Consider the following 17,090-nt stretch of genomic DNA (forward strand, 5'->3'; position numbering starts at 1 on the left):
CAAACGCTGCCATGACTCAGCCCTGCAGAGGCAGTGATCCACCAGTGTGCAAAGGGTGTACACCGCCCACATTTGAAAATAAAAGTGTCCATGTGGTGCTCACAGAGGGTCAGGTCTTACATGCCCTATCGGTACCCCAGAGGCTCTCAGGGAAGGAGAAGCGGCTCCTGTTTCCCCCAAAATAAGACCTAGCCAGACAATCAGATCTAATGTGTCTCTTGGAGCAAAAATTAATATAAGAGCAAAAATTAATATAATATTTACAGTAAAATAAGACCGGCTCTTATATAATATAATATAGTATAATACCGGATCTTTTATTAATTTTTGCTCCAAAAGACTCATTAGTGCTGACTGTCCAGCTGGGTCTTATTTTTGGGGAAACACAGTAGCATCCCTGGTGTTTCACAAGGTCCCAGCACCGCTTCTGCACAGTGGCCGGCCAGCTCTGTCTCCAACCAGGCAGTGACTTTTCTCACCAATGGGGACAGACCACTGGCACATGACAAAAGTCAGCAGAACCAAACTGCTCCAACTGGTAGAATTCAGCCTCCCAGGTGTGTGTGTGTGTGTGTGTGTGTGTGTGTGTGTGTTTGTGGGCCGGGGGGAGGGGTGAGAGGGAGGGGGAGTGTGTGTGTGTGTATGCTGATCCCAGCAAAGGAAACACAGAGGCAGGGGCTCAGCTGCAGAGGCAAAGCAGTGCGAGGCCCCCCACAGCCCTGTGGGGAAAGCAGGGCTGGGAATGAGGCACACGGTTGGTCGGGACAGGTCAGTACACATATGGCACCTTTCGAAAGGACTCTGTAGACATATGCCAATGCTTCTATAGAGGAAAGGCGGAATGCTCCGTGGTGTGAGGCGGAGAAGAAAGACTGTTGTCTAGACCAGCAATTCAGGGCCGGCTCCCAACTCACATACCCCACTCAGCAAAACAGACCCACTTTCCTCAGAAGGCAATTCCGCTACATCCATTGATGGCACGTCCCAAACATGTCATCCTAGCCTGTCTTCTGCACACTAAAAACATAGTCTCCTCTTGGCAGGAATTCTTGTAAGTACAGCTTCCTCCACCTTGTGAAATGTCCCAGTGACGATTCAGTGCCTTTTACACATTGGCACGTGGGCAGGTGCCTCCCAGGTGGCCAAGCCTCTCAAATCAGCTCCAGGGCACGGGTTCTCAAAGCCAGGTGTCTGGATCAGGTGCATCTCGGCCTCACCTGGGAAGTTGTCAGAAATGCAAATTCTTGGCCCCAGCCCAGACTATCGGAATCAGAGACTCTGGATGTAGCAAGCTCTCCAGGTAATTCGGATGTCTGATGAAATAGGTTCTTAACCTCTGCCTGGAGCTTTAAAACTACTGGTGCCTGGGTCCCCCCTTCCCCCGCCCAATTGTGATTAAACTGTCAGGAGTGCAGCCAGGGCAAGACAGTGTTTAAAAGCTCCCGGGAGGATTCTAATGCAGAGCTAAGGCTGGGGACCCTAGAGAGAAGCAAAGGGTTTCCCAGAACTCAATGGGCACAGTAAGTACTACTCAGGGTTTTGTTAAAGGTGGCCGTGAGTTTAGGTGGTTTCGTATTTGTGGATAATGAAAGCCAAAGCTTTCATTTATACAAGGTTCACTTCAGGCCTCTTTTAACAAAAGAGTCTGATCATTGTTAAAGCTTGGGTGGTGTAGACCACATGATGGGTCTGTGACTTGAAAGGAAATCTATTCTCACTCCACCCCTTCAACAGAAGAGACTCCGCTGAGAAAAAACGCCTGTAAACACTGTGATCATCTATGAAAGGACAAACGCATTGGCCAAGATTCGCAATAATGAGACAAGGAAGAGTGCAAGTGCAAAACACATTAGATCTCAAGCCAGGAAGAAGCAGAAAAAACTTGTTATCAGCGATAGCACAATACCATGAGACAACTTGACCACAAAGTTTCTGGAGAAAGAGACACCTTCGCTGGTTTTCACCACCAAGTAATTTTGTTTGGGAAGCAAATGCCTTGTAAAACTTTGATGTACGGTTAAAACCTATTTCATGCCATTTTTGTTCTTTCCCCCAAGTCCATATTTTCTAAGATCTTGATCTTGCACTGAGGATTTGGTTCACCTTGGTATCTTCAAGACCACATCTCTGTTTACTTTGATTACAGGTCCAAGCTAAGTCTGTAAAAAAAGAGTCTTGAAGTAGGACACAGGTGTCCCAGCAGAAAACGGTGCACAGAACAATGTGGGGGCCACAAGAGGCTGCTGGCCAGCCCAGGTCCAATCCCTGAGTCACACAGGTCAAAGGTGAAAAGGACTTAGACCCTGACACCAGAGTTAAGAATCCTTTACTAAAATCAGTGCTTCTCCATTTTTCATGTACCAACGAAACATCTGGGGACTTCATTGAAATGCACGCTCTGATTCATTAAGGTCCAGCGGATGCCGGACCATGGACCACACTTTGAGAAGCAGGTTTTGGAGTATGCTGTTGGTGTGTGCAAAGTATGGCGCTGGGGGGTGGGGGGTGCACTAACGCGAGCCCCGACCATGCGCTTTGGATTTTTCAGATTAGGTCTCACACCTTCCTAGTAGGGAGGGCCTGCCAAGAGCCTGTTTGCACGAGTGGTTGAGGAGAACCCAGCCCAGAAAAGAGGAAATCAGGCGGATAGCCTGGTCTAGTGGCTTGAAACCAAAGGCTCCTATTGAAACAGAGCATTGGTGCTGTGTGTGGATGCCTCTGTCCTTCGGGTTGGCATCAGAGCCCAGCACCCGAGGACTCAGATTTGAGTCTATGAGAGGACACGTAAGTCCAACCGTAACATCTGACAGCACTGTTGTCTCTAAAAATTGGATAACACACTGCAGGGTCAGGTCAAAGCTCTTGGCACCTCACTAACAGAGGCAAAGACAGAACTTCTGCACAGACCAAAGCCCGGCTTTGGGGGCTCAGAGGACCCAGGGAAGTACGAAGACAAAACGGATAGGGATTATAGGAAGTAAGTATCAGAGAGTTGACGCTCAGAGCTGATTTCCTACATCTTAGTCACTTGCTGCAGGGGACAAACATCATCTATTAGGAACAGTCCCTCTAAGGAATCCACTGTCACTGAGACCAAATGGACAGGCAGGAGCACACCCATATACTGGAATAAATTCCTATCTGGCCTTGACAGATTTCTTATTTGAAACGATAATGTGGCTACATCATTCATTCATTCACTCATTCATTCCAACAGTTCCCGAGAACCTCCATGCCAGGCATTACAGTAGGTGCCAGGGATCTGAGGACAGCTAAGGTCTCTCCTCCTCAAAGAGCCAGGGCAGAGCCAGGTGAGAGGAACTGGGGGAGGGCTCACTGAGCGGCTATGTATAGGAGGGTAGGTGTAGGAGGACACGTGCAGAAGTGCAAGAACCATTCATTCTGTCGGGGGGGGGGTACAAGGAAGCACTCGGGGAGATGGTTCTGAGCTGGATTTTGAAGGCGGGGGAGGAAGAGATGCAGAGGGAGAAAAGGGTCTAGCAGACAAGCAGTGCCAACACAGGGCAATGAAAGTACGAGGCCCATCTGTAGGAGGGTGAGTAATTTCTGACTGGGGTAGAGTTTGTGTAGCTGGGACACAGGATGTGTGAAGAGAAGTGGTGAAAGATGAAGCTGGTACTGCAAACCACAACTATATTTAAGGCACAGCAGTTCAAAAGAAGAATCTAACTACTCACAAGAAACATTAGTCTTCTCACCGAATCTCTCAGCATACTACCGAGCAGCCATAATCCGGATATTCTTAATTCAAACCGCTATGGGCTTTAAGGAAATCGATGAAATTTTTATATGAGAAAAAGATGCTGGATTTTACAAAGAAATTTTAGTACTATAATAATGTCTCTCAACAAATATTTGAACACCTCTACGCTATCGGGGTAGAGGAAGTATGAAAATGAAGCAGAAATGTTATCTGTAGTCTAAGCATTGGGATCCCTCCCTGGGTCTGCCACTAGCCAGCTGCTGACCTTAGCTGGGGGGAAAAAAATCACTAAACTGCTCTGGGTGGATTTTCTCATCTCTGAGGTGAGTAGATTCCATCTACGAGGTTCCATCTCGCTCTCCCAACGTGTGTGTCTGTGAGACGAGACCAAATCTCTTGAGAACATCAAGGAGAAGAGCAATAATCAGAAATGGCCTCACCAAGACTGATGGGAAATCCCCAGGAATTCTTGACACCCCCCACATCCGCCCGCGCCGCAAGGCAGCAAATCTAGTCCACTATCTCCAGCAGACTCAATGGAACCATTTCCTTAATGAAACCCCCTTCGCAGTCCCAGATGCTGCGCCAGAGGCTGTCCTTTCAAGCCCTCCCTCAATTACCCCATTCCTTCCATTTCCTTCCCCTCCCTCAATCTGGTATAAAACCCAGTAATTTAATCAGCAGCATGCAATTTCCAAGGCACCCTAGTGTGTCAGGAGTCAGTGGTAAGCCTGGAGAGCATCTGGCAGATCCCCTCGTTCCTTCCCAGCTCACCACTACACCACGGCCAGAGGGACAGACTGGATCCTTCTGTTAAATTGGTTAAACCCAGTGCAACAGGTGCTTTCAGTGCTTTGAACCATCCCTAACAATATATTTTTACTTAAAAAAAAAAGGCCGGTGTTATTAATATTACAAATGTCCTTCCTCCCGTATCCACGATAATAAACACTCTGAAAAATTATGATGTGTACTTGACACCCAGCAAACTCATGACGACAACGCAACTAAACCAAGAACCCGACTACCCGCAAGCTTTGCATTTAACACCCAAGTGCCGAGCTTCTCTCACTTTCTCTCCATTCTTAGGCCCATTCACATACCATCTCAACTTAACATACTACAGAAGCTGCCGCTCTGTTATTTGTTCTTGCTTTGCAGAACTTCCCAAGCCAGAGTAAATATCAGCCATGGCTTTCCAATAGGTTGGAGAACCTTCCTCAAGGACATGACATTTTTTGGGGTCCATATAAAACCACTTTTTTGCAATATACCATTTTCAACTTCATTATTATATACATCCAAAGTAGATTTAGAGTGTCGCCATAGTTTTTGGTAAGGAGAACAAAGCAATTATTTGGTTCTAAAACGTCTTATCAGATAGGTTCAGTTAGGTTTAGTATCCTCGTTGAAGTTAAAACTCTTTTTAAAATAAAGTTGTTTGGGATCAAATAAGTGAGCACTGATAACAAAAAAGAAATGCATATGGGTTTAAAATGACTGGAATCCTTAGAAGAGATACTGTAACTAGTGTTATGAAGTAGAGTCTACTTCCTAGAGTTACACATCCTGCCAATGAAAGAAGACCAAGATAATGATTTCTAGAAGTTTGGGCACCCTCTCACAGCTCGTGCAGCCCACCAGAGACCAAGTTAATTGGTTGTTTAGGTGCATTCTAGTGAAAAAGAAAATACTGTGTGATTACTGACAGCAGGGAAACCCAGTTCATCCTTCCAGCGTCAGCTCTGGCTTCTCAGTTTCCCATCCATGCTGTGTGCAAATGTTGGTAAGGGAGGGAGAAAAAGAGAGACAGACTTTTCAGCCTATTTCTTGGACTCATTCATTGGATTTTAGAGTTGGGAAAGGCCTTAGAAATAACCATCTATTCTAACTTCTGAAGTTTATGTACGAAAACCAAAACATCGCTTAGTTTTCACTAGAAAAGAAACTGGATAGCCTATTAAAGAATTTTCTACAGGGAAAGAACAAAACTTCAAATAATGATAAATAAGGTAAAAAATATTGAGGAACTAGGGTAGGTGACTACTTATAGTTCACCTGCAGCAGCATCCATCAGTTAGAAAACTAAGCGGATTGCCAAAGGTGCTAAATAATTAACATTTCACATATGCAATTGAGAGACACAACCAAAAAAGTGTGGCTGCCTAAACCTTGGGCAAAACAACAAAAATCGTTGCGTACAATTAGCTTTATTATGAGATTTATTACATTCAATTTGGAAATGGGTATTATTTTCATGTAATTGTTATTTAACTTTATGTTATTCATGTAGACTTCCCTCCCAAAATTTCCAAGTGCAGCATTTCCAATTAGTTATAGCAAATTGTAAATGTTAGCTGCTCAAAGATGCAGGGAAAATTGGGACAGAAAAAAAGGGTCTGTGGCTTTAGTGTAGGACGTGGTGGTGCCTTAGAAGTAAGAAAATGAGGCTTTGGAGAAAAGGGGCTTTTTTTTTTTTTTTTAAGAGGAAGATTGCAATATAGACGTGTTGCAAATAGCTAAATTATTGGCATCTTTTTATTTCCCAGGGTGTTTGGAAGAAGGTACATATACTCCTTGGGGGAAATGCATTATCCTTTTGTATTACTGAACCTCTGGTTATTTTATCTTGCAATGCACACATGCACATCACCCCCCACCCCGGCCCCCACCCCCCCATACACAGTAATAATAACTGATAAATCTGCAAAGTCTGTGAGCAGACCCTGGCCCAGGATGGATGCAGGCGGAACTCCTGATATATCCACAGGACAGAAACTTGGCCCCTTTTGGGCCCCCCTCCCCAGAGCTGCGGCCCTTGGGTTCAGTTCAAAAGCCCTGATATGGTTTAGAAAGTCAGTAGCGACTGTTTCGCCGATTGTTTCACCGTAAGATGTCTGTTCACCAGACGGAGAAGCCTGTGGTTTAAGAAGGCAGGCTTTGAAATTACCAATGCCATCCGCTGATGGAACGGTCCCCAAACCGGCAGGTAAAGGGGTTCTCACCTTGTCAGTGTTTTGTCTTGCTTTCTTCCTATAACACATGTGTAAATTTTGTTTAATCACAAGAGTTCCAAGATTTCTGCCTCATTTAAGTAAAATAAAATCTAAGAGTAATCACAAGAGGATCTCACGTTTCTGAAAAGCCTCCACCGATCTCAGTAGCCCCTAATAGAGAACTATACTTCACTAGTCAACCACAGCTTTGAAACAAAGATAAAGTTATATCTGTGCGAAGCAGAAAATCTAATAAAACATATATTCTTCCCTCCATTCTTCGGATTTACGGCAATAACCTAGATTTACCTTTATGTAACAGACAGATGGACTTTAGCAAGTTATTTAAACGCTCTAAGCAATTGTATCAAAAAAAGTGACTTTCAAAACAAAAATGTAGTTTTGAATTAGAAAAGCAACATTTAATTTAATATAGTTGTTTTAGCAACTTTCCCCACTTACAGCGAGTTCTCAGAATTACTTCACCTTGCTTCTAGGTTTAATGGTTTCACCAATCTAGTTGGCACTATTGCTTGTTATTTAGAAACTGATGGTCTAATTAGTTTTCCCACTGTGAAAGACTGTTTGACTGTTACAGCCTTTGGAATTTAACAAGAATTTTTTAAAACAAAATACGCTCAACCCTACTGACTTTCTTTCCCGGGATCATTGCAATTATTTATTTTATTTTATGCTACTGTCTTTCATGTCATATTTCACCTTTTCTCCATGATGGTTAACAGAAAGGCGCTCCGAAATCTGGCTCTCTGTGCCCACGGGGCCGAACCAAAAGGCTCGGCCACTCTGTCCCGCTAGGCAGAGCCTCGAGTCCGAGCTCCGAAATCCCCGCGGGCTGTGGCGCCTCCTCGCTGGGGCGGCTTCCAACCTAATCGCTGTGCGACCTTCTGGCCCCGAAGGTTCTGCTGCCTGTTTCCCTAACACCCAGGAAAGGGGCGGACCTCACTCGTTCCTCAAAGGCATCTTTTGGTCCAAATCGTCGGCCCTTTCTTCTTTCGGAATTTAAAGGCTAGATTTGCAATTCCGAAACTTAACGGCATTCGGGTTCCCGACTGGCCTCGTTGGTCAGGTTCACTCAGGTCCGCGACCTGGGCAGGCTGCGCGCTCCGGCCCCGCGGTGGGAGAAACGCGGGAGGAGTGGACGCTCGTAGGACATCCCGGGGACAGTCGGGCTCGGGGACCCGAAGTGAGTCGAAAGATACCAGCTCTTGCCATCTCCGGGGTTTTGTCTGCTCCCGGCAAACAAGCGAACGCCTCCAGGAGGGCTCTCCTCCTTCCCTCTCGAGGCGCGACGTCGTGGCCTGTGCCCAACATCGCCACCGTGGGGCCTCAGCCCAGCCCCCCGGCGGCCTCACGGGAGTTCTGAGCGCCGCGGCTCTAGGCTCCGGAGGGCCCGGGGACCCGCTCCAGGCCTTCTGGAAGCAGGTCTGGGGGTCAGGCAGATCCGGGTGCGCGGCGCTCCCCGAGCACGGAGCCAGGCAGAACGGATCAACGACTTCAGCCGCCAAGCGGCTGGAGCCCAGCGCTGTCCCGGGCGGCGATGCCCGCGGGTCCCGCCTGCTGCTCTCCGAGGCGCGCACCCTGACCACCCAGCGGAGGAGAAGGGCGCCACGGCCCCAGGCGTGCCCAATGCGACGCGTGTCCCAGGTTCCCGCTGAGGCTCGCCTCCCCGAGGGCCCCCGGCCCCGGCCACCAGGGTGTGCCCCTGCCGCCCCATCACGGCCCGGGTCGCGCCCTACCTGTGAGAAGCAGACCGCCGAGCAGCGCGCACAGCAGGACGCCGGTGTCCCAGCAGCTGACCATGGTGAGCGCGACGCGGCCTGCTCGCCCGGTGCCCGCGCTCCTGACGGGAGACCTATCCAGCCGCCGGAAACTGTCTTCTTGCTCTCGGCGGCCGCTGGCCCTGCGCTCTGGCTGCGCGCCCCGGGCGCCACTATCCGCGGCTCCAGCCAGGAAGACGGCCACTTGCCGGGTAATCCTCGCAGCTCCGCGTGCTTGGCCGCTGCGCTCCAGTCCGGGAACTCGCTGCGAGCCGGAGCCGCCGCCGCCGCCGCCGCCGCCGCCGCCGCCGGGGAAGAGCCGCGAGGAGTGTCCGGCGGGCGCGCTCCGAGACTCCAGCGGACCTTGCTGAAGAGCAGCTGAGGGCGGGGGCCATTTATAACCTTTCCACAGCCCACTTCCTACCCCGGCACCTCCTTCCAGTGACGTCAAGGGGTCCCCCACCCCTCATCCGCCTCCCCACCTACCCTCTTCCTCCGGGACCTGATTCCCTAAGGCTACAGAGAGGGGCGGGGGCCGCCGGGGGCGGGGGGCCGGGGCTGAGCGCTCCGCGGGGCGGAGAGCGCGCGTGCTCTGGGAGGCGCTGGAGACGCGTCCCGGGAGCGCAGCCCCGGGCAGGTTCAGGGTCCGCGCTCCCGTCTCTCCTGCCCCCGTCCCTCCTCCTGCCCCCGTCCCTCCTCCTGCCCTTAGTGCTCAGGAAATCCTTGCAGTCTCCCTCCACCCGGTTTACTCAGCCCTGGGGGCCGCCCGAAGCTGGGAAGGGGACAGGACTGCAGCTCCACCGCCCGCCCCCTGGGCGGAAAGTCCGATCCACGGGAAGCTGGCCGCGCCCCCGAGACGGTGTTCTTGGCACCAAGGAGTGAGGCGCAGTCCGACTCCCTTCTCGTCCTTGCCCTTCCCGCCTGTCCAGCTGCCCCCCAGCTCCCTGACTGTACCCAGACGTCTAGGAAGGCGCCGGAAACCTTCGGAACCGGGGACTGGAATGGGAGCGCCGGAGGGCACCGGACGCTTGCCTGGCACCTTCTGGAAGACCGCGAACCGGCTCTGGTCCCTGGGGAGTGCGTCTGTGTCTTTTTCGGCCACAGATGCTCCCGCCCAAGTCGTTTCCTAAACCCGCCGCTTCCTAGAAGAAAAACAAGGCTTAGTATCGTGATACCTTTTTAAAAGCTGAGGCGTGAAACTGCTCCTACAACTTGTAAGGGCCGACCTGGCACGTGAACTTTATTTCCTAAATGCTCGAAAAAAATCTTTCTGATGGGAGCTTGTTACGCAAGACGATTGACTGCTGGTCTTCGAAAAAAACCAAGTGAAATAAACTTGAGCCACTAGATCATTTGCGATGGCACCAATTCCACTTTGTTCTTTAATTTTGTCCGCATGACCTCAAAGGCTGGAAGCGTCCTGGGCTCCACTGAGCAGCTCAGCCTTCTCTCTGTAAATACCGCCGCCTTGAAAAATAGTTCTACTGGAACCTGCAGATGGTCAAGATAAAAGGAATTGTGATGACTCCTAAACGGGGCCAGCGACTCTTCCAGAAGGACTGGACTACCTCCCCGTATGGGAAGATTGGGCAACTCGAACTTGCCACACCTCTCTGCACTGTAGAACAAGGACAGGTCCTTGCCACCCTCCGCCCCACGCAGGAAACGCGTGTCCGCGCACCTGGCGCCGGGGCGCCTGAGCCACAGTCCCTCGTGGTTCAAAAGGAAGCAAGACGCGCGAGGTCATTGCTAGCCCGCGGGCTTCATCACCCTTTTCCATTTTCGCAGTGCTCCTCACCGCGCTCCCTGGCCGTTTTACTCTGCCTCGCCCGAGCCTGATTTCTCCAAAACCACAGGCTCATTCCTTGAAAGTAAACACGGAACGCAGGGATGGAAGCTGACAGCGGATCCTTCTCGAACCTGGTCCCCCAGCCCAGGTCACAGTCTGGGACTCACCCGAGAGAGAGCCTCACTTCAGAGCCCCGTGTCACTGCCCCCATCCCTCCGAAGGAGAAGCCGTCAGCATTGCCCTTCTGCCACCTCCTATGGACCAGGCATTGTGTTAGAGCCAAAAAACACTGATGGGAAGATCTCATCTCTGCCTTCTAAGGACGGGGCTTAGAATCTGGGAAGGAAGTTGGCACGGAAAGGGGCCAAGACAGCATAGTGTCAGGATCACAGGGCTGGGGGCGGGGGCGGGGGCGGGGATGGGTGGGGGAGGTTCGGGTTTGCTATGGGCACAGAGAAGAGGTGGTCTGTCCGGTCTGGAGGACTCAGGGGGGATTCTCAGGAGAGACCCTTAGCTGACCCTGGGGGGAAAGTGGTCCATAGCACAACCTACAAAAGTTTAATACAACTTTTCAAATGCGATTTGATTTTTAAAAAACTCTCCCAATACCCTCTTCAGAAAGGAATGTAAAGACTTCGTTTGTGAAGCCGGAACAGGTCATTGTTGAACGGCTGAAACAGGTTTCATAATCTCAGATGCCAGTCAACAATTTATTGCTCAATTATTTAAGGTTAAAAGAGTCATGGTTGAATGACTTAATTTACCCCAAAATCATTTTGCATCGAGTGGTCCTTCACAAATCCCCCAACTATTCTTTTGAAAAGTTGCAGGCTTTAATGATAGCAATTTCTTTACGACTTCTTCTTTTGTTAGTCGCATTAGCTTCCTCACAAGAATTCAACATGCTACAGGTTGTCACCAGGTTTGCTCATGATTTCATTTTAGCTTAGATAAATTTTAGCATTGAGATAAATGAACATCTAAATTAAAATGATGAGAAAGAAAGGTATGACTCTCAACCCTCTCCCTCGCTCCACTAAAAGAGATAATACATTTGAATAAGAATGGGCTACAGTACTCTCCAACTAAATCACTAACGAAGAGGTTTTATAGATAGTGGAGATGGAAAAGATCTATTTCAACATGCCTGGTGCATATAAAAAGCTATTGAAGTGGACTATCTACTTCCTTCCTGCCCACACACAAAGAACATTTCATCTCCTGCAAAACCAGACACTCTCTCTTGTTATCAGCTATAAACATTCTCTGAGGATTCTTTCTAGTCCCTATTCAGAGGCACACTCTTGGTAAAACCAACAGTTTTAATGTTCAAGACGGAATAATAGTGTGGGAGCATCAGTGTGGGAGACAAGAGAGAACCCAGGGCCTCATCTTCCTGCAGCGGACCATGTGTGGAAGGGCTCAGCTTGCAGTCACTGGGGCTCAATCAGGAATCTCATCCCCACATGGGCTAGGTAGCTTCAGACCAAAGGAAAAAATAACATCTGTGGCTACACGCTGCATAGCATAAGTATGTGTGGTTGGCCACGGCAACCAAATGATCTCATAAAACCCTGCTGTGTTATATGAAAAGAACACCTCACAAGACATAGCCACACGACATGACAGTTCAGGCTGCTTGGAGGAAGCACATACAGACCTGGTGTGGCAAGCACTGCGGATGGAGTTCCTCGGGGGCCATCTCTTTTCTGCCTCTCCCCCACCCCCACACCTCACTCTGGTCCCAACTACCTGTTCCTCACCTGTTAGTGCTTATCTCACTTTTTTTTTAAATAAATTTTATTGGGAAATATTGGGGAACAGTGTGTTTCTCTCCAGGGCCCATCAGCCATTGTCCTTCAATCTAGTTGTGGAGGGCGCAGCTCAGCTCCAAGTCCAGTCGCCATTTTCAATCTTTAGTTGCAGGGGGCGCAGCCCACCATCCCATGTGGGAATCGAACTGGCAACCTTGTTATTGAGAGCTCACGCTCTAACCAACTGAGCCACCCGGCCGCTCTTGCTTATCTCACGTTGATTTATTCAGGGTTCCAGCTCTTTTGAGGCTGTGTGTCCCAGTGCTGGACTCCTAGTTAGCTCGTATCTCCTTCTGCTCCCCAGGGGCTGTGACATAGACACTGTGCTTCTGTTACTGCAACCTAAGATCAAAGAAGCCTTTTCTGTCGGCTACTTCAGACCCTGCACTCTTAGGGAACCTACTCTGGGTTAACACCCGGAGGCTTTTTCACAAGAGCTGTACAGCCCTGGCTTTGACAACTCAAATCGCAGACCCTTATACACCCTTTTATTAAACTTCTTATTTGATTTAGTCCATCTTTCTGGCCTGTTTGAAATCTTTCTGATCTCCAATTCTGCCATTTAGTGCATATTCTATATCTCTTGCTTCAAATTATCCACAAATAGGATAAGTGTGCCATTTGGGTCGTCATCAAAATCATTAAGGAGGAGAGAGATGAATGAATGAATGAATGAATGAATGAATGAATGAATGAATGAATGGATTTAAAGAGGTTGAGGAAACCAAAGTATTCCTTTGTCAAGGGAGGGCTGCATATTAACTCGTTAGTATTTACCATGTCATTATTAGGAATAACTGATGGTCTGAACAAGAGTTAATAAGACAGGTAAGTTTTATTCAAGGTATTCTAGGAAAGTAAAAACAAAAAAAACAAAAATCCAGACTGATATCAGTAAAGAAGATTGGGGCAGGAGAAAGGCAAAACAGAGAAGGGAATACTAAGGGAAAAATAGTCGGCTAAAGAAATCTGCGTAAGTGTCATCTAATCATGATAATTAACAAGTTTGCCAAAGGTGAATTTTATCTCAGTATATAACTGTCAGCTATTGACTTTTTCTTATTTAAAAAATATTATATTATTTTAATACACTCTTAGTGAGAAAACATTTTTGACGGTTGAAGAGATGGGGAGAGGGACAGAGGATGAATCAAAACGGAACCATCCCCACATAAACCATGTCTTTGTTAGATTTCACGCTAGTCTTTTTCATATAGAGCGCTCTTATTTTCCATGTGTCTGCATAGCCTCATAATTATTATCTAATAGCTGCAAAATATTTTCCTATGACTCGATATTTCAACTTCATCGTTATAAATAATTCCAAAATAAATTTGACCCTGGAATATTTTTTAGTTAAACACACACTCAGTACTCATTCCCTCCTCCTCCAATCCACTTTTCTCTCTCTCTCTCTCTCTCTCTCTCACACACACACACACACACACACCACATGCACACACACACACACCACACACACACACATGCACATCAATATTCTTGCTTCATTTGAAACTTGTAGGCAGCTTAGTCCAACAGTGGCCCTGGCTGAGCAATCAGAAAGAAAAGGTCTGTGTCAGAGCGCATGATCCATCTGTTCTTTCAGTTAATATTTTGTGGCACATACGCCTTACACAGTCATGTGTCAGTCATGTTGAAAATAGTAACATTGGAAGATATAATTATTTCCCTAGAAGGCCTTACAGTTTGAGATGGCCAGGCTTACATAAAACCTTGGGAAGCAATTCTACCACAACTATAATAAAAGCAAGAACAAGATACAGTTGTGAGTACTACAAAGAATTATTAATTATGAAGTTGGGCAATGGTTTGGAAGGTAGTAAACAGGATTGTACCAGCAGAGAGGAGAGGGCATTCTGAAAAGAAGGTGAAGGGAGTAAAACCAATCAGCTATGGAGGAAAGTGTGTGGATGAGGAGTCAGAAGAGGAGGGAGGCACCAAGTTCAAGTAGGAAAGGTTGAGGGACCTTGATGACTTGGTAGATAAATTTAAATGTGTTTCATCCTGCCAGTCCTAGGAAGGGATGGTTTAGGATGGTAGGCTACCATAGAGGGGACTAAAAGGTAATGAGACTGACAGGAAAGGACTAAGCTACTAAATAGATTTATGAAGAAACAAACTATTAAGTGGCGAGAGGATCAGACTGGAACAATGAAGGGAAAGATCTCTGGTTAGTAGTTTGGAGACGGGATGGAGAGAGAAATTCACTTTGGGGTCGAGGTGAGGGAGAGGAGGAGCCCAAGAGAACCCACGTTTCCAAGGAGGGCTGTGAGCTGCTGAGCACTGCAGGTGGGAGCAGAGGGGAGGGGAGCAGAGGGGAGGGGAGCAGAGGGGAGGGGAGCAGAGGGGAGGACTAGGTTTCAGCCAGGTTGAGGTAAGTGGCCAGTTGAAAGCAACCTACTTTATTTGCTGCTTGAGCCACAGAAGGGCTTGAAATGATCATCTGTCTCAGACCCAAACATTTTAAGGAAGTAGAAATTCATCATCAGAGTGCTGTCTCTTAAGGCTGGACAAAATTTTATATATATATATGTATATATATAAAATGTCTGAGTTTTGTGTAATGGCTGGGCTATGACTACAAAGCTGGTTAAAAGCCATGAATTTCATTTGCACCCCGGAGTAAGTAGGGGTGACCAGCAGTGTTCTCCACCTTCAGTCATCTGTCTTCAGAAGTTTCCCCAACTCCAGACATAGCCCCAGGGCAGGTCGCCTGGCAGCTTCAGTGGAAGACCAGCCCTTTCCTTCCTGCACCTCTTCCAGACTCCTCCCAGACAGATTGCTCATGTATATCAGCAGCAGCAGAGCCCACGGAGAAGCCCAGCCTGTGTGTGTCATGCCACAGGCCCATGTCAGTCACAGTGCAGTGGCATGGGTCTGTAGCTTTCTAAGCTATCACCACATGCAAAACCCGGGAAATCTGGTGTGTGTAAGAAAGTTAGGTCCCTGAGCTCACCTAATGTTACCATGGAAGGAAGAAGTATGAGTGGCTTCAGTTTCCTCTGTTGAAGAAATAATATTCCACAAAATCAAGTTCTAGCTAAACAGAAGATTGCTTCCGATTATGACCTGAAAGACACAACATCCTAAGCTGTTTGCTCCTCATTTTTAGACTGCTAAATAATTTTGCTTCTGTAGTTTGATAATAAAAATTTCCTCAGAATACTTGTATAAAATATCAGAATCAGTGTTTTTGTATTTTGGAGGACAACTGTTTATCCACATAAAAGAAAACAAGTTCCTGTCAAGATGGGACAAACAAATCTTATTTTCAGACATAAAACATATCAATGTCTGAAGCACCAAGTCAAATATTAGTGTGGTTTTTCTTGCTGAAGTTTGAAACCCAGCCAAATAATAGTTTATTATTTAAATACAATTCCCTTTCTTCACATACTGAAGTAATCACAGATGAAGTGATAAAATGTCTGAGATTTGCTTCAAAATTATCCAAAAGGAGTAAAGATGAAACAAGATAGGTCAGATGTTGATAATGTTGAAGCTGGGTGGTCATGGGTATATAATTTATATATATTTCTTTCTTCTTGTATATGTATGTCTTTAAAATGCTTTTTGAAGAAAACGCATTTTTCTTTTTTAGTCTGAAATTGAAAATGCAAACTGTCAGCCCAAAGTAAATTTTAGGATCTGAACGTAGGAAAGAAATGAATCTAGAGAGAAGAGAGGGACAGTCACTATTTCTTGGTGACCAGAGCTTTGGTTTTGCTGACTGTCATGAGGACATGTATCCTTCCCACGCGTTTTCAGCAAATCCAGGGTGTGTTGAAGAAGAGGTATGAGCAGCTATAAAGTACACACACAGGGGAACAACTTATGGTTTGAAAAATCCACTTAATTTGAAAAGTACTGCTGTGTTAAGAAGTAACACAGATAAGCAGAAACAAGATCAAGAAGGGAAAAGAAGAAAGAAAATAGCAAAGTTCTTTAAAAGGAGAATCATGAAACAATACTATCAATATGAGGTCTAACAATTAAGTTCCCAAACTCACCCTAGGAAAAGTGCTACGTACCTCATTGCTGAATATCACTATGGTCACCTTCGAAGTACTCCCCCTGGGAAACTGTGCACCGATGCCAGCGTCTAGTCCACCCTTCAAAGCAGTTTTGGAACTCTTTCTGGAAAATAGCCATCAGAGCAGTCATCATATTATGCTTGATGTCCTGAATGTTATCAAAATGTGTTCCTTTCAATATTTCCTTTATCTTTGGGTAAAGAAAGAAGTCATTGGGGGCCAGATCAGGTGAGTAGGGAGGGTGTTCCAATACAGTTATTTGTTTACTGGCTAAAAACTCCCTTACAGACAGTGCCGTGTGAGCTGGTGCATTGTCGTGATGCAAGAGCCATGAATTGTTGGTGAAAAGTTCAGGTCATCTAACTTTTTCACGCAGCCTTTTCAGCACTTCCAAATAATAAACTTGGTTAACTGTTTGTCCAGTTGGTACAAATTCATAATGAATAATCCCTCTGATATCAAAAAAGTTTAGCAACATCGGTGCAACAAGTTCACAAACTTAATTGTAAGACCTCATATGGAGAGGAGGGAAATGCACAAGCTTTGAAAATCCTTTCTTCTCCATCATATTTACTTAAAAATTGTGGATGGGAATCATAAAGTAAAGAAAATGAAACTTAGAGTAAAAGAATAGAAAACTATGCTCAATCATCTAATGATATTATTAAAAAAGAGTTTAAAAACTATGTTAAAAAAAAGCACAAGATTTGTTGGCAAGTGTCCTAAGCAATTTTAGGAACAGGAAAACAATATTACAAGACAATTGGCCATTTTTTCCTAAAATTTATGAAGAAGAGAAGTTCCAATGTTTGGAAAAGAAAGATTCCAGAAGACCGATGAAGATAAAACATAAAATCATAAAATATTAGTTACAAATGAACCTCATAGAAAGTCTAGTCCAGCCACCTGATCTTACTGCATGGAAACAGGCAAC

The 17,090-nt window shown here is 46.6% G+C and overlaps 1 protein-coding gene across 1 annotated transcript in view; it reads right to left on the bottom strand.

Moving 5' to 3' along the window:
* The window catches only part of FLT1 (fms related receptor tyrosine kinase 1), a 159,265-nt gene extending 150,310 nt beyond the window's left edge, over positions 1-8,955 (bottom strand). The window contains exon 1 of the mRNA XM_033104221.1: positions 8,478-8,955. Within this exon, the coding sequence (XP_032960112.1) occupies positions 8,478-8,541 (64 nt within the window). The 5' untranslated portion in view covers positions 8,542-8,955. The remainder of the gene's footprint in view (positions 1-8,477) is intronic.
* Positions 8,956-17,090: the final 8,135 nt, after the last annotated feature.

This window comes from Rhinolophus ferrumequinum, chromosome 4, assembly GCF_004115265.2.
Source record: "Rhinolophus ferrumequinum isolate MPI-CBG mRhiFer1 chromosome 4, mRhiFer1_v1.p, whole genome shotgun sequence".
Classification (NCBI taxonomy): Eukaryota; Metazoa; Chordata; class Mammalia; order Chiroptera; family Rhinolophidae; genus Rhinolophus; species Rhinolophus ferrumequinum.